A 25,329-nucleotide genomic window follows, 5' to 3' on the forward strand; every position below is an offset into this window, starting at 1 on the left:
TTCCTTGGTTTCCTTGAGACCAGAGTATGAAATTCTTACTCCCATTCAGCAGTTACTTGCCTGAGTTGTTCTATTGACTACTGTGGGACTTCTCATGTGAGTAATGGCTCAGCAGGTGAGCAATTGGGCTTTGGGTGAGTTCACAATTTAGGGCTTGATCCTGCAAATCTTTAACCGGGCAGGTTCTCCTCGCTCGTGTGACTAGGCCCATTGACTTGAGTGGGGTAGCTTCCCCAAGGGCCTGATTCTCCTCTCATATCAGTATTACTCAGAGACGGCTCCATTGCAGTCAATAGAGGTATAGCTATGTGAACTTGGTGTAAGTAAGAGGGGAATCCCGGACCTATACCAAGAATCAGTTGTGCGGGGTGAGTAGGATCAGGCCCTGAAGTGGCCTTTGCTAGTGTAGTCTGCAGGCGGGACCTGCGTTCATGACCCGCTGTTCTTTGTTTCAGAAAAAGGGAGTGAAGCGAAAAGCAGACACAACCACGCCCACCACCTCGGCCATCACTGCCAGCCGGAGCGAGTCGCCCACCCCGTTGTCTGACCCCAAGCAGGCAAAAGTCGTAGCTCGCCGAGAAAGCGGCGGCCGGCCCATCAAACCACCAAAGAAAGACCTTGAAGACGGGGAGGTCCCCCAGCATGCGGGGAAGAAGGGCAAACTCTCTGAGCACCTCAAGTACTGTGACAGCATTCTGAAGGAGATGCTCTCTAAGAAACACGCAGCCTACGCATGGCCCTTTTACAAGCCTGTCGATGCAGAGGCCTTGGAATTACATGACTATCATGATATTATCAAACACCCCATGGATCTCAGTACTGTGAAAGTACGTCTACATTTACCAGCTATTTTGCAGGGTGCCTTAGCTCTCTGGTTGTGAATATAAGATGGGCTACCGCTCTTGCAGTGGGTCGGTTCTTGGTGGGTGGGGTGGAAAATTGACCGGATTTGTGGACCATTCCGATATTTTTTGTCTTATTTTGTTTCCCTTTTTCCATGTCCTGGAATGTTCCCCTGTACCCTGTGTTCCACAAAGTGCAGTGCCAGCAGCTCCCTGAGCAGATAGTCCGGCTGTCTAAACAAACGCGCCCTTGACAGCGTTGTGCCCTGAACACAGGAGGTGCGGTATTTCGTAGGGTTCGAGCCGTAGAACCCCCATGTGCAGCAGTCACTGCCTTCCCATCAGTTGTTGGTGTGGCGTGGGCCCTGGATGGTCTTTGTGTGACTCCAAGTGGGACCTGATTATCACCTGTTCACTCTGCGGTGGTAGATGTTACAAATATAGCAGCGTTACTAGCTAGCGGTGGTTCACGGCTGCCTCGTAGAGAAGCAGGTATTTCAACTTAGCTTACTTGGGTTTGAACTTCAGGGTGCGTCTCTTTTGGGGCAGGGAGGTTTCCTCTCCATCCGTTGCCCCCTCGTTCCGCTGGTCAATTGGCCATAGGAATCTCTGTTGGTTGAAATGAGACTTTCCTGCCCACGTGCAAGAGGTGAAGATGCTGCTGCTGCTGCTGCTAGCTTTTACTTTTATGTTGAGGGCTTGATCCTGCTCCTCTTAAAGCTAATGGGTGGGGTTTCCAAAAATGCCTAAGTGACTTAAGAGCCCCCGTCCTTTTTCTGAGTGCTCCTAGGTCACCCAGGTGCTTTGGCAAGTCCCACCCAGCACTTATGCACTACAGTAATGGTCCCAAAAAAAATCTTCCACGTCCTGCTGCAGTGTCTGGGACTGCTACTGCCGTGTCTCTTTATTTTTTTTAGAGGGAGGGGATTTTGTCAGTATGGGCTTGTGCATGAAGCCTGAGGCTAGGAGCCGGATCATTCATGAGTTCTAATCCCAGCTGTAACACTGTGGCCTTGGGCAGGTCATCTCACCTATCTGTGCTTCAGTTTCTCCAGCTGTAAAATGGGGGTGATGATACTTCCCTACCTCACCGGGGTGTTGCGGGGACGGATGTTTGTAAGGCACGATGTAAGTGCTAAGTATTGTTATCAGGAACGTTTTCCCCTGCCCAGGGCCAGCTCTCTGCTGGCTGAGATGCTGCAAGCAGCTGCTTGTGGAGTGATGCCTCCAAGACCATCCTTGTTCTGAGCTTGCATTTGCCCTCACTCTAAACCCGAGCCATGCCAGCGCTCAGGATTTCGTTTTAGATTTGCCACTGAGCCAAGCCAAGCTAAAGGCCTCCAGCGACTTCCTGGGAAGAGAAAAGGAAAGAAGCCTGGGTGAGTTGAGTTTGCGCAAGCGGAGAGGGGATTCTGGTGTAAGCTAGAGATGGGGGGAACCGGTGGCAGAGCCCTGAAGCGCAAGCCGGATCCAGATTGAGAGCGTGAGAGAGTGCCTCCCCTGGCTCTTGGTGCATGTGTCGTTTCTCGGGAGGCCAAGCAGAGTGGAGCAGGCAGGCAGCCAGAAGGGCAGCGTGGAATGTGGTTTGGAGTCAGAGGAGAACGGAGTGGATCAAATCCGGGGCTCTGAGAGGCTTTTCTGCCTGGGTCTTCTGCAGCACTGATCGAGGGGAGGGCTCGAGTGTTTTATCGACTCCGTTTTCCTTTTCTCTCTTGGGGGCATGAGAAAGGTGGCCCCCATTTCCCCATTAGAGCTCGGAGGTTCCCCCTGCATTTCGGCCGTATGATGCAGCTGCCGCCTTGCTGTCTTTGGTTGACCAGCAGCGGAGGCTCCTCTGGGATGCATGGGGTGGGCAGTGTTCCCCTGCCATTCAGATTCGCTACGTGGATTCCCATTCAGGCCCACAGGGCTCCAGGGGGTCGTGAGGCTCCATCCCTACGGATGAGATCACACGACCTCCTCCACTGCCAGAAAATCTACGCTCAGCTTCATGGGTCCATTTTGCCCCTTGCTTCCAGATGTCGCCAGCTACAGGGCTGACCGGGAGCCCAGTCCTGCTGACATCAAAGGCAATGGCAGAACTGTCATTTATCTCAGAGGGAGCAGGATCAGACCACGGGTGGGACTTCCTCTGTAGAGCTTACTGGTGTTCCTCCTTGGGTCCTTCTGGAGCGGTTCAGGGACCTTCCTCCTGCCTGGAGCAGCTTGGCCACCTGCCTTAGTGACAATCTCAGCCACGGGCGTTTTAGCCTAGCATAGATTGACTTTGATTCCTATTGTTTCCACAGTAAGGACAGGGATCAGTTATCCTCCATGTCCACTGTAGGTAGTACAGGAACAGTCGGCTCAGTTTGCAGCAAAGGCGATTTAGGTTAGATACTAAGAAAATCTTTCTAACGATAAGGATAGTTAAGTACTGGAACACGTTACCAAGGGGGATTGTGGAATCCCCATCACTGGAGGCTTTTAAAGAACAGGTTAGATCAACACCTGTAAGGGATAGTTTTGCTTTCTTGGGCCTGCTTCAGTGCCAGGAGCTGGACTAGACGACCTCTTGAGGTCCCTTCCAGCTCTGCATCTGTATGATTCTGTTAGATCGGCATTGCTGCCTCTATCCTTGCTCTGCAATGGATCTGTACTACATATTAGGAAGAAGAGACACCCGAAATGTTTATAAACCAATCTGTCTCAGCAGTGGAGAATTTACAGTCTGAGGTCCTAGTACTGCAAGCACTTATGCAGATGAGTAATCCCATCAACTTCACTGGAGCTAATCATGGGTAAAGTTACATGCTTAAGTGTTTGCAGGATGTGGGCTATCAGACAGACAGACAGACAGGATACACTGGAGGTTCTAAGGGACATAACTGGCTTAAAGCACGATCCTGTCAATTCTTTTGCACATGAGTAATTTTACTGATGAGGCATCCCTTTAAGGCCACTGGGACGGCTCACGTGAGTAAATTTGCTATGGTGCATAAGTGTTTGCAGGATATGGCTATTAGATTGTAGGGTTTTAATATTATTACTTTCACATGGCTCCTTTTTCCTTTCATATGAAATTTTGCTGAAGTTGTTGAGGTGTTGGAGTTAATCATCTGAAATTAAGAAATATAGACCATGGCCCTGATTTTGAAGAGGACCAATAACAAAGTCTGTAATTCAACGATTAGATACCCATGGATGCAATTGGGTGGGTTTGTTATAAAATAGTCGGGCCCCGTTGGGTAGCTGGATATCCAGTGTTCTGTCAAATGCACATGCAGTTATTTGTGCGCACAGTTATTGCATGTGCACAATTAAAAACCCAGCCTTAAATCTCTGTAAAGAGCTCTGATTTCTTTAACGGGGCTTTGACGGATATTTGTTCCAAAGCTGACTGTCCCCCTTCTAGTCATTACTACCTTACACCAATACAGACTGCCATTTTGGTAATATGATTTTGGAGGGGCTACGAATAAAATCTTCCCCAGCTGTCTTGTGCGAAGAACAGTCAGTGAATCACCGATGGCCAGATCCTTCTTGGCTATCTCACTCGAGTAGTGCATTGACTTCAGTGGACTACCTATAGGCCTGATCCTTGAAGGAGCCAAGTGCATTCAACTCCTGTTGATGTCATTGGAAGCCAAAGGTGGGGAGGGTCCTTTCCAAAGAGCACAGCACCTTGCAAGATTGAGCCCCAAGTGAGTAAAGCAAGTGCTCTCATTGACTCAGTCAGGTCAGGGTTTTGCCCAAGAAGCCATGGAAGCAAGATGATTAGATGAATTCTGTGCTATTAGGTCTGTTTTTCTAAAAGACCTGGATGTATGAGAACACGGAGATTTCTTTGGCTGGCACTAAATTCACACTCCTCTCCATTGGCGTTCAGTGCATGCTTTTAGGGCTCTCAGAGTCTTGATTGCAATGTCTAAAACATGTGACTCTCTGACTGCACTTTCTACGCCAGTGAGTGATGTTCTCCTCCCATTTGCAGTCTGTACTTTGTTAGTACAGCAGGGAAGGTTGGAGACAAATTAACGGTGAACCCTGTAGAGTCTTTTAGAGAGAGAGACTCTGGAACGGCCTTTTGCATGGTAGAATTTTTCTTAATAAATTCTGTTTGAAGTGCTGTCTGGGATTATTTTCTGCTGAACGGTTTTAGTGTTGCCATCACCTTCGGCTTGTTGATACTTTGTCATACGTGACCCTAGCATGATTTAATTGAGACAGGCCCTATACGTTGTGTGGCATTAACAAAAACTTACAACTCCTGTAGCTCGAGAGGGCTTGGTTTATGAGTCGGAAGGTCCTACGTTCAATTCTGTAGTGATTATCATAGTGCTGGTATGTGGAGTGCAGCCACATCCCTTGAGCTAATGCTGAATGCATTACTTAGAAATAAACCTCTTTAGCCACAAGAATATATGCTATGGGATTCTGTGTGCCTGTCACGTCTGCTCCCTGGATGTATGAGGGGTTGATTTTGCAGAGCTAATATTTCATGTCCGGGTAGGTATTTGTCGAAGGCCTTGCAGTGAATTGAGGAGCAGTAGGTATACCGCATGTGCTTGATGGTTTGGAGGGTACTTTGTGACTGTGCTTGTTCCAGCGAGGTGGGCTGGGCTGGTTGCCATGATGGTCTCCACAGAAGGAGAGATGATGAGGAAATATAACTGAGCTGATTCCAATTGACCGAGAAAGGGTCTTTAGTGCAGAGAGGGGATACGTATATGAAGGGGGTGCTGATCACAACAGAATGGAAAGAGCTGAGGGAATTGCAGGGGTCTCCTGTCCCATTCCTGGCATAAGGGATTTGCACAGGAGTCCTCTATAAATGAGCATGTACCCGTGTACATCCCCTGAGCATCACAGAGCAAAACGGGTGCTGTAGAATGTGATTCCTCTGCGGCCATCAGAGAGTGGCCCTGTTTGGTGGAGTGGTGAGCAGGAATGACACATGTTGAGGCGGGTTCTGGAATATACTACATCAGTGAAAGGGGGTGAATTAAATTGTAACAGCTCTGTGGCTGCTGCAGGTTATTTGGTAATTACACTTGAATAAGTTTAAAAAAAAGAATTGCCAGGGAGTCTGGACTCAGTAATAATACTTTGCATTTCCATAGCTGTGCCCAAGGACAAACGCTAGTCCACCCTCCTCACAGCACTGCAGCATCATCCCCGTTTTACAGATGGGGAGACTGAGGCACGGGGAACTGAAGCATTATGCCCAAGATCACCCAGTGTGAGAGCTGGGAAGGGAACCCAGAGCACCTGACTCCCAGCCCTGTGCGCTGGCCATTAGGTCTCTCTTCGTCACTGCGGAGACATAAATATGGATGTGTTTGCCCTTTATTTACACTGTAGGACACAAGGGGCCATACTCAGCAGTTCCCGTATGAGAGGATTTGTTTAGTGCTGCTTTCAGAATAAACCACTGGCCTCCAGGGAGTTAAACATGCTAGTTCGTTAATTTTGTTTCAGGAAACTGCTGTGGTTTCGGAGCAGCCAAGTTCAGGGTTTTTATGCAGGGAGACGTTTTTCTCAGAGAATCGTAAAGATTTCTTTAATTGCAGCCATTCCAGGGGACAATTTTCTGTCGGTTTAAAATAACTAACCCATGAAGCAGCTAGTCTTGATGAGACAGTTCACGTAACTCGTGAGCGGGGGCTGGAGAGTCTTGGACTGAATCTCCAGCTGATGGAAATTGTCACAGTGCTATTGAAGGCAATGGAGCAAGACTGATTTACACCTGCTGAGAGTCTGCTCTCTTGTCCCTGAACCATGCAGAGGGGACACTAGCGTCTTACGTCATGAAATTATTAATTTAAAAGACTCCTTAAGATCTAGGGCTGGGCTTTCCAAAGGGGCTGAAGGGAATCCGTGAAAGTTGGGCGCCTAAAGGCGTGTCTGCACTGCAGCCGGAGGTCTGCTTGTAGCACGCGTCACCCAATCCGAGCTAGCTTCGATCTAGCTGGTTCATATACAGGTAGCGGTGAAGCCGCAGAAGCACAGGTGTAGACGTACCGGGGACCCTGAGCAATTACTAGCCTGTGCCGAAATCCTTCTGCCTTGGCACACAAGCTCGGTGGATTAAAGTTAGCTCTGGTATATCTACAGGGGCTACCTCCACATCTCCAATTGCAGTGTAGCCGTCTCCTCTGTCTTTTCGGTTCCCTCTCTGACCAGACGCTCTCATTCTGACTTGCAGTTGCAAACTTACCTCATCTGCTAGTGGCTGCGAAGCTCGACAAGTGAAGTTATCACCCCAACATTTCACGCAGCCGTTTGAAATCCAGGCGCTCAGTCTTTCTTGAGGGAATTTTCTTTAAAACAAAACAACACAAAACGAAATCCATAGATTAAGGTGGCCTGGAGATAGAAAACCTTTGTTTTTGGATGAAACCAAAGCCTCATTCGCTGAAATGTATTTCATCGGCAATAATCAGCCATTGAGCACTCTGAACAAACACAAGATCATCAAAAAGGCCTTTCAAGCCGGAAGGCATATTTTAAAATAACAGGGCTCTTTAGTTTTAATGTATTGTTTTGCTTTGGAATTGGCCCAGAATGTTTTCCATACAAGGCCAAACTGTTCTTCATCGGTAGGAGCACAAAGCTGTCTCTATCTCCCCTGCCACCCTGGTGGTGCAGCTCAAAGGCATTCTCTGGCTTATTAAATCCCCCAGAATGGGGTCTTGTCACAGAAAGCCTGGCAGACGTCTGGCTGTAGTCATAATGGGAAGTGCTGCTGTGGTAAGGTCACTCTGAGTGCAGATTTCCTACCAGAATTAGTTCAGTAAGGATGAAATTCACATCTGTGTAGATGGCTGCACAAGGGCTGTCTGCCACTGACGTCCCACATGCGTCCTTTTGAGCTAATTACAAAGTTCGTTCTGAAGCTCTCAAACATGTGTATCTCCCAATGAAATGAATGGGGATTCTGGATGCATTAGGACCACGGATTGGGGCCTTTCTGATTTAAGTGATACATACGCTTTCCACTGGCCCTTTGCACAGGGGTATCTTTTACCGTACCAAGCCTGCAGTCCCTCTGCATACACCCTCCTCGTTTCAAAGAGAGTTCCAGTTGCAGAGAGCTGCAGAATGGAGGCTTTTAGCCATTCAGCAAATACAGCATTTCTGTACGGTAGATACAAATCAAGCTTGCACTGTTCGATTTTGCACATTCTGTAAAAGAAATTGCTGTGCACATACAAACCTCACTGTAAGTCTGTCAGAATGAAGTTATGCAGTAAAATATCCCACTGCAGTACGTTAAACTGGGCTTAAGGTTGAGTACATATCTCTAACTGAAGAGTAAAAAACTGCTCCAAGACTTTTTCTCTAAACAAGCAATACAAACCCAGGGAGATCAGAGTTAAGGTTAAACTGAAAAGAAATGGGTGGAAGTTGAGGCTGGAAAAATTCTAACTGGAAATAAGGTGCAATTTTTTTTAATTTGTAACAATTAGCTAATGCAGCAAGGGTAATTAATGATTGGAACGGCTTGCCAACAGCTTCAACAGACTCTCCAGCACTTGGAGTCTTTAAGTCAGGATGGGATGTCTTTCTAAAAGACACACTCTAGTTCAACCTCAACTGGACTCGATTCAGGAATCACTGAGTGGAGTTCTCTAGCTTGTGTTATGCGGGATGTCACGTTAGATGAGCCTAACGGTCTCTTCTGGCCTTAAAATCTACGAGGGGAAGAGAAAAGCCCAACATGTTAAGGTATGGAAATGCACATTTAATGCACCCAAACAACCTTACCTTTGTCCTCTGATGACCCTAGTTTCCAGTCTTCCGTTCTCTGTTCTTTTCTTATTCAGTGTCTCATCCTGCAAACCCTTGCTCATGTCATTAATGTTTTGCAGCATCTATTCGTGACACTGTGCTAGACATTTATTATCTAGGATCAAGGGCACTGAGTGGAGTTTTAAGGGGCATACACATGGGCCAGAATCTCAGCTGCTTTACATCACCATAGCTCAGTCAGCTTCAATGGCGGTGCGGTGATATGCATCAGCTGAGGATCTAGCCCTTTACATTTGAAAACACAGTGGAATTGTACAGTGACAGGGACTATAACTAAGGGGATACTAAGAAGGATGATCCTTCAGTGCACTCCCTCTTTGCCATCAGACTGGAATTTTATTACCTCTTTTAGCAGATGCAAAGTTACGTCTTTTTACGGAACCCTCATTTCTAATAGAAGATGAACGCTTGCAGCCTTTCACAGACTGTCAGTGGAAGCAGAACTTCTTGGGATATTGGAGTTTAAATCACTGTGACACAATAGTCAAAGGATTCGATTTATTTAAAATATTATCTGAAGCCTTAAATGTCATTTAGCAAGTTGAATTAAGCAAGCTGGACCAAACTGCTGCTACCTTAGGCTAACCGTTTTTAGTTACTCTGAGCTCTCTCTGTGTTCCACCTTTAATCTGTGCAGTCACTGTGAATGCATTTTGCTTATGGCTCTTCCCCCTCCTCCCCCCACTTCCTTCCCCGCCCCCTTTGGCTTATTTGTTTGCAGAAAAAAATGGACAGCCGGGAATACCAGGATGCACAAGGGTTTGCAGCGGATATTCGGTTAATGTTCTCTAATTGTTACAAGTACAATCCTCCAGACCATGAAGTTGTAGCCATGGCCAGGAAACTCCAGGTAAAGATGTTGGCAAATGCATCTTTCAGAGACAGTATATTTTAGTTCAACCTTAGCAGGGACCTTTTGAGGTTCTGAGCCTGCTCAGCTCTTCTTGGTGTCAATCCAGGAGGGTCCTTGACTTCCCTAGTATTTGGAAAGGGCCTGAGATGCCCTGTGCTGTAGCCTGTTCTTCACACGGTGTGACTCAAAGCTGAACACTCTGCTCCTAATTGCATTGCAAAGTGAAAGGAGAGAGACCTTGGGTTTACATAATACACCTCTCTGAACGCCCCCTGGAAGAGGTGGGAGAAATTGTGCAGCCTGAAAACTCTGCTAGCAACGTACCATCCCAAAGCCAACATCCAAGGCTGTTGCAGCAGATGTTCTCACGCTCGCAAACAAGAGGCGCCGTTAGTGTCAATACTCCCAGGATTTTTTCTGAACTGTATGGAGGAGCTACATACTAAAGCGGGCATCTAGCCAATCAGCAGAGGAGCAGTTATGAGCAAAGCAAATGCACCAGGAATTGCCCGACTAGATCAGACCCATTGTCTCTCTAGCCCAGTGTCTGGTCTCTATCAGTGGCTCCTCGCCAGATACTTCAGAGGAAGGTGTAAGAAACCCACAGTAGGTAAATATTGGATGATCTGCCCCCCACGTAGGTCTCAGACAACTTTACAAAGAGAGATTAAGGTGTGATCCAACTCCCATTGAGAGTCTTTCCACTGACACCAAAGGAGCTGGATCCACCACAAACTCTTTGGGGCAGGGAGTGTCTTCCTAGTTACTTGTCTGTACCGCACTGACCACAGCGGAGCCCTGACAGTTGATCAGGGCGCCTACTGCGGCCTTAAGTAACGTCATGACCTTAAAAGAGGCAGAATGAGGCCGCTGTGGCTGAGGCATCTTTGTCATCCTGAATCCCACAACTTCTGCAGGACGTCTTTGAGATGAGGTTCGCAAAGATGCCGGATGAGCCAGTGGAGCCCCTGCCCCCACCTCCTCCGATGGCGCTGGTCGTCAGCAAAAGCACGGAAAGCAGCCACAGCAGCGAGGAGAGTTCGTCTGACTCAGACAGCTCCGACTCCGAAGAAGAGCGAGCAACCAGGCTGGCGGAGCTCCAGGAGCAGGTGAGAGACAGGCCAGCTCTGAGCAGCCTCACCGTAGTGCACGGTATGTCTGTGCATGTGGTGCGCACATTTACAAAATGCATATTAGAGCCGCGCTTCAGGAGGGTATAATTTTGTTGTAAAAATCCCCTCTGGGCTGAGACTCGGCAACCAAGATTCCCTCCTGGAGCCTTTACGGTGCAGGAAAAGCCTAGTCTACAGCAAATGGTTTTTAAAAAAATGTTAATTTTCCTTTGCAACAACAATACTTGGCACTTCCATTGCACACTTCCTCCCAGGATCCCAAAGCAGGTGGCAAATATTAATGAAGCCCCACAACACTCCTGGGGCCTAGGAAAAGATTATCACACCCATTTTACATGCGGGGAAACTCAAGTATACCACACACTCCCTTTGGGACCTTGGGCAAGTTTCCCTTGGTGTAAAATGGGGTTAATGATACTTCCTTTCTCTCTCCTATTGGCTGTCTTGTCTGCTTAGACCAGAGGTATTCAACCTGTGGTCCGCAGACTCCTGGGGGTCCACGGACTACATCTAAGATTTCTAAAGGAGTCTGCACCTCCATCTGAAATTTTTCAGGGGTCTGCAAATGAAAAAAGGTTGAAAACCCCTGCTTTAGACTGTAAACTCTTTGGGGCAGGGACTTTCCCTTCTTATGTGCACATGCAGACCCAAACACCAGGGGCCTTGGTTGGGGTTTCCAGGTGCCACCAGAATACACCTAAATAATCAAGAGATTTACCCAGCACATGATTGGCAGAGCCAAGAATAGAGCCCGACAACTCCGATGCCCCAGTCCAAAGCACTAGCCAGCGCTCCCTATGTTTCCTGGGTTTCTCCACTTGAGAGGTGGCTACTTTTCATTTGCCTAAAGAATGGGGAATGAAATTTTCACCTGAGGGTCAGCTTCCGTGGACCCATACTTCGCTCTTTAAAGAAAGCGACCAACATTCCAACTAAATTCCCTAGCTGAAATCAATATTCAGCCCCATGATTGACTTGAAAATTAAAAGATGCTGGTGTGTATGGGAGAGGTGTGAGCAGATATGGGTGGGTGGCTGCTGTTGGTGCCAGGAGGAGCTCAGTGTGTTGCCGTTGGGGCTTGACTCTCCTGCTCTCTCCCCCAGCTGAAGGCGGTGCACGAGCAGCTCGCTGCTTTGTCGCAAGCGCCCGTGAACAAACCAAAGAAAAAAAAAGAGAAGAAGGAAAAAGAGAAGAAAAAGAAAGACAAGGAGAAAGAGAAAGAAAAAGAGAAGCACAAAGTGAAAGCCGAGGAGGAGAAGAAACCCAAGGTGGCCCAACCAGCAAAACAAACCCAGCAGAAGAAAGCACCAGCTAAAAAAGCAAATAGCACGACCACAGCTAACAGGTGGGTGTTGGGCATCTTGTCTGGAGCCTTCCTGTACAGCAGAACCTCAGCGTTACGAACGCCTCGGGAACGAAGGTTGTTTGTAACTCTGAAACGTTCGTAACGCTGAATAAAACGTTATGGTTGTACTTTCAAAAATGTACGACTGAACATTGGCTTAATACAGCTTTGAAACTTTACTATGCAGAAGAAAAATGCTGTTTTCCTTTTATTGTTTAGTCGTTTACGTTTAACACAGCACTGTACTGTATTTGCTTTTTTTGTTTTTGTCTTCGCTGCTGCTTGATTGCATATTTCTGGTTCCAAATGAGGGGTGTGGTTAACCGGTCACTTCGTAACTCTGGTATTCGTAACTCTGAGGTTCTGCTGTATTAGCCTTTCCATTCCCTTGCCAGTTTTGTAGAATGAGCTTTTCGTTATCCACACTAGCCTAGTGGATAACAGGCTTGGAGGGTCACATCCGAGAAACGTCTTGGGTGGGAATTGCAGAAGCACTCGGCACCGGCCTGCCTCTGCACCTTTTGAAGTCAACAGCAACACTCCGACCGACTTCAAGGAGAGCAGAGTTAGGCCAGCGCTGAGCATGAACGAAAGTGCCCTCCCCAGAAGCGCAGACCCTGATTAGAATCTCTTGAGTCTTTGAACCAGAGCTGGAGATCGATCCACCCTATTTCTAATGCCCCAGGCGTTGAAGATCTCGAGGAAGACATCTCCAGGTCAGGCTTTTTCTTATGCTTTCTGCCTCTGGCTTAGCCAGCAAGAACATGGTAGTTCATCACTTCCACTCCAGTCTCAGCTGGAGTGCAGCAGAAGTGCCTGCGGACGTTAAAAACAATGGGAGAGAGGGAGTTAAAAAGTTAACCCCATGTTTCGGAACGTTGAAGAAGCTCCAGTTCTGTTCAGAATGGGCAGGGGCTCTGCGCTGGGGTCAGTTACCTTGGGCCAGATCCCTGGTCCTGTTGAAATCAGTGGGAGTTCTGTCATGGGTTCAGGATCCAGCCCCTCCTTTCTGAGCTGGCTTCTCTCTCCCGAATGCGGACACCTCGTAAAAAACAGGGCCCAAACCTGATCCCAGTGAAGTCAAGCGGAAAATGAGCGCTGAGTCCCTTCCAGTCCTCTGTAAATGAGGCCCACTCCAACGGGTTCCATCCACTGTCTGGTTGTGTGGTGTTGTGATGAGTTGTACCTCTCTGGCGCCCTCTTGGCATGAGGGCTGAGGTGCCCCTCTCGTCTTGGATGTCCTTCTCTGGACAGTGGTGTGACTGTAGTCTGGGCTCCAGACTTGGGGTGCAACCTTCTGGCCGTGCCTCTGTGGGGGTCAGTTCCCTTCGAGGGCGGGAGGAGGGGGTGTTAAAGTAGTCCCAAAGAAAAAGACAAAATGCCTCCCTGGCCCACAAAAAGGGTCGGGTCCCCACAAGGTCCTGGGGGGAAGATCTGGGCTCTTTACCAAACAACATAGGCTAAGTTCTGGGTCTCCGAGAAGAACAGTAAGGAAAAAGCTGATCCCTCTGTTTCCTCAGAGAGATCAGGCGGTTGGTGCTCTTGAGGAGTTCCCCAGCAGACAGCCCCTGTTCTCTGGGGCCAGGCGGCTCATGCACTACCTCTGCTTGTCCCTGAATGCCGCCCAGCCTGAGCCAGGAGCCTCCTTTTTAAGGACCTGCCCCTCTCCAGGATTGAGAAGCCTTAGAGCTGCAGCAGATTGGGGCTGACTGAGCCCAGAGGAGCTCTTGAACCCCTTATTGACTGGGGCGGGGAATGTCCCCCCCCACACGGTGTTCTCACAGTCAGTCACAACTGCCGACATACCAGACTGAATTGTGTCCTAAATCAACCTGATGCTAGACGTGGGATGTTAGGCCCCTATTCAGGAAAAGCATCCCTGTTCACGACGGCACTTAAGTGCATCCTCCAGTACCACTGACATCGCTGGGTCTTAACCACAGGCTTCAGTGCTCTCCTGAATTGAGGCCTGAACAGGGGGCATCCCCCAACATTAGGGATTGGTAGTCACGCAGGGGTTCTCAAACTGGGGGTCATGACCCCTTGGGGGGTTGTAAAATTATTATGGGAGGGGTTGCAAGCTGTCCTCCCCTGTGCATGCCAGTAAGGATGGCATGGCATGGGGGGGTTCATCATCAGTGGTAGAACATTTGACATGAGGAGAGAAGAAATGAACTCGATACACCCGTGAGCGTGTCTCTGCTTTTGAACCCTCCAGGCAGCCTAAAAAAGGAGGCAAGCAGGCGTCTGCGCCCTACGATTCGGAGGAGGAGGAGGAGGGCTTGCCCATGACCTATGATGAAAAACGGCAGCTCAGCTTGGACATCAACCGCCTGCCGGGGGAAAAGCTGGGCAGGGTGGTGCACATCATCCAGTCGCGGGAACCTTCCCTCAGGGACTCCAACCCCGACGAGATAGAAATAGATTTTGAAACCTTGAAGCCCACAACTTTACGAGAACTGGAGAGATACGTCAAGTCTTGTTTACAGAAAAAACAAAGGAAACCATTTTGTAAGTTACCTCATGACTCGCGAGTTCCCCTCAGCCCCAGTCCCCCCGGTGCGGGAGGCGAGGGGGTCCTCGTTAGGATTCTCCTCTTATCAAACTTGCTTTCCAAACATTGATTACTTGTTGCAACCTGACAGTGATTTTTTTAAGAAGCCTCTTCCCTGCCCTCCCCGCAATGGAAATGTCCAAGACCCTTCTATTTATTCTGTTCCTGCCCTCCCCAAAATCCTGTTCCATGGAAGGCTGAAGGTTCCAACTCCCCACAACTGTGCTTCTTCCCTCCAGAATCTGTGGGGGGTTTGTTGTCGTTTGCATTATGATAGCATCTAGAAAGCACTACCAAGATCCAGGCCTCATTGTGCTCGGTGCTCTGCATACATCTAGAAGGATACGTTCCCTGCTGTGAAGACCATATAATCTAAATAGACAATACAGACAAAGAGATGAAGTGGCTTGCCCAAAGTCTCTCACAAAGTCTGTGGCAGAGCCAGGAATTGAGCCCTGATTATTTAAGTTGTTTCTTAACTACAAGACTGTCCTTCCTCGATAAGTGGTCTCTGCTTTGTCCCCAGCCCCTCACCTCCAGGAGCAAAGAATCAAATGTAGCAGATAACCATGATCCCTGCATAATAGCCCCATTTTGCTGCCATATGACTTCCAAAGAGGCCTAAGCCAATTTATCTTTTTTGAGGATCTTGATAGTTCTTTTTTGCTTTTTAATGTGCCTGCTTAACTTTGACTGAATCCATTTGCTGCGGGAACAATTCAGAGAGACTCTCCGGAATGGTTATGTGTGGGAGAGCATTTTATTTTTGCACCATAAGCCTGTGTTAACAGGAAAAATCTCAGAATATCATCAGTGCAGGTGTCTGAAGTTTGCATACCCAGCACTGATAAACAGGGCTTTGTCTGAACTGTAGTGACCATGTCAGCACCCTGGAATGTAACTAAACTTTTCTGCCACATTCTGCTTATTAAAATGTTTAGCTTTCAGAGGGGACTCTCAGTAAGTTTTTGGTGGGAGGGTTTTGGTTTGTCATTACTTTAAAACAATACGTAGGTTTCCTTCCAGGATCAAGCCCATGGACATCTACCCTGTTTCTGATAATGGCCAACATCTGATATGCGACAGTAGAAAGTATACAATAGACCTCTTTTATTCATTATGTACTGTGGGAGGGTATTTCTTCTTCACCTCAGCTGGCATTAATTTATGATCTGAAGCATGAGGATTGTTGTTGATACCTCTTAACATTTTAATACTACCTAATGCAAATACATCCTTGCCATCTGCAATTTTTGCCTGAATCCGTTGCAGTTCGGTTTTTTAAGCAACAAAACTGCTGAATTCTTGCATGAAAAAGCTAGAGCTTGATGGCAAATGCCTGCTTCTGACAACCTTTAATGGGACACTTTGTTTTACAGGGCAGAAAACCCATGTAACAATTCTTTAATTACAATGTAACTATTGACCATATAAGTGGCTGGTAAGTAACCTGTAACTACAAGGTTATTACATGGATATTTCTCTCTTCTAAAATAGTTTCCAAGAGATCTTAAAAATAAAACAAAAAAATCATGTAAAAGGTGATTGTTATCTGAGAGGCGGTGCGATTTTGTTTGTTGTCCTCTGTAGGGATGTGTAATTGCTATGTGGTCACATGATCTTCACAGTGTAACTACAGAGCAGTTGCATCGTTTTGTGTGCCCTGTAAAATAGTGATGTCCGCTCTTTTTTCCCCCCAACCATGCAGTCTCAGAAATTGTGCGTTCCTCCTCCACAGCTGCAAGTGGGAAAAAGCAAGCAGCAAAGTCTAAAGAAGAGTTAGCTCAGGAAAAGAAGAAAGAGTTAGAAAAACGGTTGCAGGATGTCAGCGGGCAGCTAAACAACAACAAGAAACCTGCGAAAAAAGGTAACTGGCCACACTTCATCAACTACTTGTAGTGCGGTTTCACTGCTGTATAGTCCCTGGGCCAAATCAATTACTATATAGAGACATATATGTATGGAGAGAGACTCAATTAATATATGGAGCTATGTTTCAGACTGACACATCTACTTTAAAAAAACCAAACAAACAAACAGGAGATGTCGCACAATTCCCATCACCAGCAACACTATTAGTCTTTATTAGCTTGGGCTTGTCTACATGAGAAAGTGGCGTCAGTTTAACTTAAGGTGTGACTTTTAAAGTGATTTAATGAAAGCAAAATGAAAGGTTGTGTGGGCAGTCTTATTTCAGTTTAAACTGAGCTTATTCCAGTTTAGTTTGTCAATTAGGAATCAATTAAGGCTAAACCAAAAGAAGTGTGTCTACACAGGGGTTTGTGCTTATTTAACAAAATCGGTTTAAAAACTGATTTCAGGCCATATCTGTTATGAGCTAGGGCTGTTATTCCACTGCTTGTGCACACACACTTGCTCTAGCTTGTGTACATATACTCGCTCACATTGAGCTGATGTGAATACAACTAGTATAGCTGTGGTAGCATAGATAATGGCAGCAGAAGCATGGCTTAGCAGTGCTGAGTACAAACCTGTCTGAAACCAGTGGGTACATACTCAGAACCGCTAAACTGGGCCTCTGCTGCTGTGACCCATGCTACCGCGGCTCCACTGCTGTTTATACTTACATTAGCTTAGTGAGAGCTAGAGTGAGCATGTATACATCCCTAGCTTGTAGTGTAGCTGTCGTCAAAGTTAAACTGGTGCAAATTTCTCATGTAGACAAGGCCTTAGAGTGAATAACAGGTTTGACAGTCTCCAAGCCTGGCTGTTGCCTGGAGTTGGGTAGAGCCTTTGATTGATAATGTGATCAACCTGTCTTTGTCCTTTAGGAAAATATGACCAACTAATATTATTCATCGCCCAACTATCGGATTGTACCATAACAGCCATAGACAGTTTAACCCTGGGGGGCAGTGGCAGTGTAGAGAAGGGGTTATATGAATAAACCTTTCATAGTTCAGATATCTTTCAAATAAGTGATGCACAACGTACTTCCCTCTAGAAAAGTCCGGCTCTGCTCCATCCGGAGGCCCTTCCCGTCTCAGCAGCAGCAGCTCCTCAGAATCCGGAAGCAGCAGCTCAAGTGGATCCAGTTCAGACAGTAGCGATTCAGAATAAACTACAGACACTTAATGGACAACATACACACTGATACTCTGCAGTGTTCCCTTCTATGGTTAATATACTACTCTTGTTCGATGGTGGTCAGGTTTTTGTTCTCTCTTTTATTTTTTTATATATTTTTTTTAATTCAGTGTTATAAGAGATATCTTCCATTTTTTTTCTTTGCTTTTAATAGGTCAAAGATCTTTTTGTGTGTGCGTGTGACTAGACTTTATGATAAGTAGTTCACTTTGCGTAAAGTCTCTAAAATTTTTTTAACTGAAGATGGTTGCTTGGAAAAGACAAGAACTTTGAACTCTTAACAAGAGATCCATAGAAAAATCTGCAAGGTGTAGTATACGTTTTTTGAGGTTTTTTTCTTTTTTTTTTTTCAAAGCTCCCTTTTAATACATCCAACCTGGCTCACTACGACGCAAGGAAAACATTTTTTTAAAAAGAAATCTCTGTAAAATGGTACTGTATCTGAAAGATGTTAGCTTTTGAACTAGTTGGTGTATTTGTTATTAGCACTAGTATTCTTAATCTCCAAGTCTACAGTGTGATGAAAATGTCAGATGCTATCATCTTTTTACATTAAAAAAAAACAAAAACTCATGTACTGTGGATTGTTAAAATGTATCTTTTTTTTTTTTTTTTTTTTTGTAGAGGCCTAGGCCCCTGTTCAGGAAGGTGCTTAAGCATGTGCTTAACTTTAAGCATGTGAGCAGTGGAGCTGGTCAGAATTTTTCCCTCCACTGAAAATTTTGACTTTTTCTTGAAAAAATAAAACATGCTCAGTCTTTCAACAAAAATGAACAAATTTTAAGGAAAATGGAACACTTTCTGTGTCACTGAAAACCCAATTTCCCCTCAAAAACATTTTAACCAGCCCTAATGAACCATGCCCACTGAAGTCAAGGAGATAATCCACATGCTTAAAAACCGGACACGTGCTCCAAGTACCTTCCCAAATCAGAGGCTTTAGACTGGGCTTGAGATAAAGTAGGTGCTGCAGCTTCAGCCCAGGCCAAGTCACTGAGGGAATGGGGTAGGGATGTTGAGTTGGTTTTTTTTTTTTCCTATCTTTGTGTCAGCAACGAGCTCCTAGGAGGGAACGCTACTTCTGTGTCTCGCAGGGTGCAGGTTTCCAAACACTGAAACTTTTACCTCAAGAAAAAAAAGAAGAAAAAAAAAAGGAGGGGGGAGAGGGTGGGAAGGAAGGGGGGGAAGACTTTTTTTGGTAAGGCTCAGCAATTTTCTCTGAGAGTCCAGCCTAATGTTTAAACCTGCACTGCTGCAACACACACTCCATTGTCACTGTCCCTAATTCATGTATATATAAATACTTTATTTATTAACACCATCAGTCATTTGAAACATTAAGAAAACTGCATTATGAAGAACAGCAGAAATGCAGCAGGTTTTTAAATGGTTTGAACCAGTCTAAAAAATAAATAAATAAATCTGAGACCTTATTTAAATATATTGGACTTTTTACCTACAGGTGCTACAGTCCATAGTCTCCTGTGTTGGTGCTCTATCATGTTTTGTGTATTCCATTTTGTTTTGTTTTGTTTCTTCTTTTCTCTCCTTTTTGTACAGAATTTGGAGACTTACAGGTATAGCTGACTTCCAGATGAAGCACATTTTTATTTGATCTTATTTGTAATTTTTCCACAGATCTTTCTCACTGTGTTTTTTCTTTTTTTAATCCAATTTTAGGAAAACCCCAGTTCTGTGATATAAACTTTGTATTCTGAGGGGCGGAAATGTATAGTAAATTGAATTCTTGATTTTTTAAAAAAAAACTTTTTATTGTAAAGAAAAAAATATACAGAGTTTAACAGGAGTTATGCTTTTCCCTGTCCCAACCCCCAATTCCCTGAGGCTACCTCATTGCCTCTAACATGGGAAGCCTGGACATTTGCCCAGCTGAGGGCCATATTAGCCAAGAGCCTTGGAGCTCCACCTTTTCTCCATAAAATGGTGCAGGTTGCAGCTTTCCTCATTTTATAATATAGAGGAGTGCCCATTAGGACTGCAAATCCCTGCATGCAATGTTCCCAACCACAGGGCTGGAAAGAGAACATTGCATGCTGGGACATGTGGTCCCGGTGGGCCGCACCTCCTGTTGAAAGTGAGGGAATCCATGGACCATGTTGCTAGAACACTGTGGCTTGCACTTTTGGGTATCTTTGCTTTAACATTTTCATTCTGATGCAAAAGTTACTGTATCCAGGCTCAATTGTGACTCGAGTCCTAGGTAACCATATTTTATTGGAAAGGTTTTTAGAGGATAGACTATCAGAGGTTAACTAGGTGGCTCACCCTTGCATCTGTCTACAAACTACATCTTTGTAACCTCAGTCAGCATTTCAGGAAAGATGGTAGGGTATTCCTACGCAACCCTAATAAACCGAAGCTGCTCTGTGTATGTGTCTTTTAATTATAAAATAATAATAATAATCAGCTCTACACAGAATCTGACACAGCCCCAGGAAGCCATTGTCCTATCATGCTATAGGAATGGAGCCTGATTCTGTGAGATACTGAATGCCTCCTGTAGGTTGCTGAAGACCCTCTAGTCACTTTGAAATCAATGGGATATTCAGCCCTTCTGCAGGAGGCGCTCAGGATCTTGCAGGATTGAACCCTAAAGCATTTGAAAGGAATTTAGGGTATCCTGCATCTTACTGAAATTAACAATTTACTTTTTCCATTAAACTGAGTTTAATTTTAGTTCCTATATTTTTTTAAACTCTGCCCCCCGAAACAGATCCTTAGTAATATATTTTTAAAAGTTACTATGAGGAAATGTAATATACATCTAATTAGAGCTTAGGATGTTTTTTCTTTTTCTTTTTTTCAAAGGGTGGATTTGTTTCTTTGCATTTTGTTTTTGTTTTTTTGTTATAATTTTCAATACAATGAAACTGAGGATTGTTTGGTTTTAAACAGATACGAGCAATTCAATGCCAATCTCGAAAAAATCCTAAGAAATAAGCTATTCCTCCTTCATACTGAAATTCTCCCCCACGTGCATCTGGGTTACATCTATTAAATTAATATGAAATTCACTCAGGGACAGTCATTGGTGGCTATTTACATGAGCTGATGATCTGCCCCGAAGTGTTTACCTCCAGAAAATAAAAAGAAGTTTGATGCTTGTATGAAAATGAACAAAAAAAAAGTCCACCGGAGAAAGGAGAAGAATATGCATGTCCCTAATCAACCACTGTTAGTATATCATTTAAAAGCTTTACTTTTTACAATTAACACAGGGTAAGCCTATTTCTTGTCACACCATAAGGCCCAGATTCCTGTGGGAGCTGAGGGGGCATCAGTCTCCCAAGGATCAGGCCCTAGTTCACCTAGAAAATGAATGTGTTGACTCAAACTTTTTCACTGAATAGATATAGTCGACACACAACAAATTCAGTTTTGTATTGCTGTGATTTTAAACTTTCCTACCTACAGGGTTTGAAACTGTAAAACTGATTTCCATTCAGAATGTAAAAAATGTTCATAACCAGTTACCATCACTACTACACACAAGTAGTACTCGGATTGTGGTCTCTTTCCATGTTCTCTATTTGGTAGAATCGGACAACAGTTACCTAATTTAATTTTCTCTCTACTTTTGGGACTCTTAGACCAGCTTTTAATTTGTTTCCTTTTGGGGAGGGGATTTGGACATGACAAAAGAAAACCCACAACCTTTTTAGTAATGGATTTTAAAAATACACATTTTAAAACACAAGCTATTAGCATTATGGTGCAACTGGGGGCAGGCTGTGGGCTGTAGGAGATTAACACAGGGCAGGAGGAGGTCATTACACTAGCAGCATTATCGTGCTTGTAAAACGATAAGATGCATTTTTAAAAAATGGTATTTGCATATCTTTTTAAAAAAATCATTTTTTAAAAATAAATAAAACAATCCACCAGCTAGGATTTGACACAGGCCTTTTAGAGCTTATACCCCGATAACTGGTGTAACAATTCCAAAACAATTTGTTGTATGTTTTTTTGTTTTTCCTTTTTTTTATATTTAAAACAAATGTTACTTTTCTGTATGATGTGCATGCAAATTTACCGTAACGCTTTTTCTTAAGACTTTTTAGTGCCATTTCTAGTATATTCCTGTAAATGTCAGTTACTGAAGAATGAGTCAATGTAACTAGTTTTAGCTTGTTTATTGCAAATGCTGGCCTCAACACAACAGAATTAAAAAAAAAAAAAAAAAAGTTAGAAAGTAATCTTTGATGTTACTGGTAATCACGGACCCCCTCTCCTGGGGCATTTGTTTTGTTTTCATAATAAAAAGAAAAATGTTCCTGCGTGTTTGCAGTTTTATACATTGCTTGCTTGCTTCCTTCCTCCCCTCCCCAATCTTCACTATAGTTGAAAACATGCTAGGTCCTGATTCAGCAAAGCACTTTAGTATTGCCAAACCTCAGAAATCATGAATCGGGACCCCCAAAATCATGGAACTGGCTTAAAAACCAAGAGCATTTAAAAAATAATAATTTTGTTTGTTTTATTTGTCCTCTGGGTTTTCAGCCTTTTAGGGTTGCCTTTGCTCATGATTTCAAGCTTTCTTCTGCAACCCTGAGGACGAGAAACTTACCTTTATTTTAATAAATGAAAATTGAGATTTTTCTCAGAATCACATGACTCTAGATGCTGGGGTATTAAGTAAAACATCAAATGTCGTGAGACTCACAATGAAGTCATGAGACTGACAACATCGATTGTACATGCTGAAGTTTAAGTATGTACTTAACTTCATTCCTATTCAGCCAAGCACTTACGTCCGTGCTGAACTTCAAACGCATGTGTAAGTTCCATTGTAGTCGGTGCTTTGTTGAATAAGGAAGTGCTTAAGGTATTGTCTACACACGCAAGCGGTACTGCTGTAACTATGCCAGCATGGTCAAAGTAGTATAATCCCCCTAGTTTGGACACAGTTATACAGGTATAAATGTGCTTATACTGGTATAACTTTTACTGCATAAGCAAGGGAATACGTTACCCCAGTAAGAGGCACCTGTATAACTGCATCCACACTCGTGGTTGTACCGTATATTTGTTTTTGTTTTTTTTTAAAATCACACCCCTAACCAAGAGTTATACTGGTACAAAAACTGTGTCTAGAACAGGACTTAAATGGTTTTCTGACTCAGGGTCATAGTGCTGGAGTGATTTAGGCTATTGCTTCCATGGTTGCCGTGACTAATGTGTACAGGATTATTTTTCAGGAACCATCCAGCTTTAAACCCCAGTCCTGCAACTGGATCCACATGGATGGACCCTTACCACTGACATCAATAGGGCCTGCCATGGATCTTTTTCCAGGGTTGGGGGCATAGGAAAGCTGCCACATGGTTCTTACAGGTTACCTGAAAAGGACCTGGGGGGAGGGGAGTGGGTTTGTACCCTTTTTAATTCTGTATCAAGAAGGCCTGAAATGTGGTGGATTGGTTTGATTTAAATTATTTTGTTTGTTTGTTTTTTACATTCGAAACTCAGGTCTCATCTGCCCTGTTTTTCTGGAAGACTCCATGGACAACCGGAGAACTAGGGAGATATGACATCACGGCCACCAAGGCAATGAAAGCTGATTTATTGAGAAGAGAACTAATTTTTATTTAGATGGCTTAAAACTTCGCTTTTTGTTGACCACTCTTAACCTGAATGCCTAACAGTCAACTCTCTCTGTTAAATGTTCAGCACGTCCCCAACCCTCTGATTTAGGACTCAGAAAGCTCCCGATACATTTCTCCAGGACTTCCAAAGAGACCTCCAGGAAAAACAGGGAAGACAAGACTGGGTGTGTCTGATATTTGTATGACTGCTCTTTGTGCTACTGGAGAGAAGTCTTGACCACACAAATCAATCACAAAACTCCCACTGATTTCAATAGAGTCAGGGCTTCATCCCAGGGGCATCAGCTTTTGCATTCCGGCTGTCACCTGCACACGTTTGCAAGTGGAGAACAGTGCTCTATCCTTTCCTGGCTCTTCATGACTAATTCTCAGTTGCATTAAGGCTACATTCTCACTGCCAAAAAAGATAGGCTTTTAGAGCGAGGTCACTAACACACATTTGCTCTCTTGCTGTAAAATCCTAGTGGAAACAAGGCACAAAACAGTTTTCACTACAGGGTAGGCGGGCAAGGTCAATGTTATTGCGCCCCACCTGCAGTTGACCTTGGCTATCTACGTTGCAGTAAAAATAACAGCCTAAAACATAGACAAGATTATGCCTTTCTGGCAATGAAAAGGGCATTTACACTCACTTTCGGTGAGTCAGAGCGGAGTAAAGGCCTGAAGTTAAATGAGAATCAGGCCTCTTGATGGGAAGTGCTATATTGAAAGAGGGGAGCTCAAAATTTCACCCTGGTTTAAGCACCCATTAATTACTTTGAATTGGCCAAAACCAATGCCAGAGGCTGGAATTTTTACCAACACTGACCCCACTTATGCAGCAGCCGTTGCTATTCAAGCAACAATTGGTTGGTCCAGTCTGTCTTGCGATCCAGCAGAGGCCCATGTAGTCCCAACAGAGGTAAGTGCTTTATTAACAATAATCTGTAAGAGACACAGTCAGCACTACTGGGCATGATGAGATGCCATTAATTCTTTCAACGCTTACCACTGTATAGTCAGGGGCTTCATTAAAAGCTGGACTAATTGGTATTGGAAACCTTGGAGCTCCTTTCAAGTGGAAGACTGTGGTTTGCCTGTGGGAGGCGACTCAGTCAGATTTTGCTATGTACACATTTTTTTGCCATGTGCTGGTTATTTTAGGTTGTATTTTCAGGCACTATACACCCCAGGGGCAGAAGTAGCAGAAACGCAAGAGGGTTTACCCCTGCCTCCCCATGGCCTTTAAAAACCATAAGAACATAAGAATGGCTGTATTGGGTCAGGTCAGTGGTCCGTCGAGCCCAGGATCCTGTCTTCCAACGGTGGCTGGGATCAGATGCTTCAGAGAGAATGAACAAAATAGGGCAATTTTTCAGTGATCCACCCCGTCATCCAGTCCCAGCTTCTGGCAGACAAAGTCTTAGGGACGCCCAGAGCCGTGAGCCGTCCCTAAATGACAACGTTAAAAATTGTTTGGAATTCATCATGATTTTATTCAGTTTTATTTTTGTTAAATTGTCTCTCTCTCTTCTAGTGCAGGAGAGCTACTTCTACAGGATATGCTGTCCCAGCAAAGGCAAAATCTGCCCTGAGCCACATCTTCAAGCTTATGTGGTTTAAGGTGTGTCCTTTTCCATCCAACCACCTTTGACTGCCTTGAGCCTATGGATCAGGTACCCATTTTGCAGTTGGGTGAACTGGAGGCAGCTTTTCAGTGTGAGACTGAGCTAGACTTGAACTTGTGACCTGCTAGATTGTCATCAAGCATCTTAACCACTTTGCCACTGTACCTCAAACTGGCCAATTAGCATCTGCTGATTCTGTAGCTCCAACTATAAAAGTAGCCACAGTTAGTGGTAAATCCTGCAAACTGCTGAGCACTCTGGCTCGGACTCAGGAAAACACATAAGCCCATGCTTAACTTTACGCATGAGTAGCCCCATTGAAATCATAGCTGAACATTCACAGTACTATAAACTCAGTACTAGGGAAAGAGACTGGATGATTTGGAAAGCATTGGCAGTGTCACCATTTCACTGGATGAGTCCCAAGTCAATGGAACTACTCACATGCTTAAAGTTAATAAGCATG

At 44.9% G+C, this 25,329-nt stretch overlaps 1 protein-coding gene across 3 annotated transcripts in view; it reads left to right on the plus strand.

Annotated features, from left to right (window-relative positions):
• Window positions 1-18,219, plus strand: part of BRD3 (bromodomain containing 3) — a 47,171-nt gene extending 28,952 nt beyond the window's left edge. For 2 of the 3 annotated variants that reach the window (XM_067541851.1, XM_067541852.1), the window contains exons 6-12: window positions 456-827; window positions 9,358-9,486; window positions 10,407-10,598; window positions 11,726-11,967; window positions 14,186-14,478; window positions 16,230-16,388; window positions 17,487-18,219. In XM_067541851.1, coding sequence (XP_067397952.1) covers window positions 456-827; window positions 9,358-9,486; window positions 10,407-10,598; window positions 11,726-11,967; window positions 14,186-14,478; window positions 16,230-16,388; window positions 17,487-17,602 — 1,503 coding nt within the window. In that variant the 3' untranslated portion in view covers window positions 17,603-18,219. The remainder of the gene's footprint in view (window positions 1-455; window positions 828-9,357; window positions 9,487-10,406; window positions 10,599-11,725; window positions 11,968-14,185; window positions 14,479-16,229; window positions 16,389-17,486) is intronic. The other variant, XM_067541853.1, reaches the window with a different exon arrangement.
• Window positions 18,220-25,329: the final 7,110 nt, after the last annotated feature.

The sequence above is a fragment of the Emydura macquarii genome, unplaced genomic scaffold, assembly GCF_026122565.2.
Source record: "Emydura macquarii macquarii isolate MOO-44397 ecotype Brisbane River unplaced genomic scaffold, CSIRO-AGI_Emac_v2 contig_691, whole genome shotgun sequence".
Taxonomy (NCBI): Eukaryota; Metazoa; Chordata; order Testudines; family Chelidae; genus Emydura; species Emydura macquarii.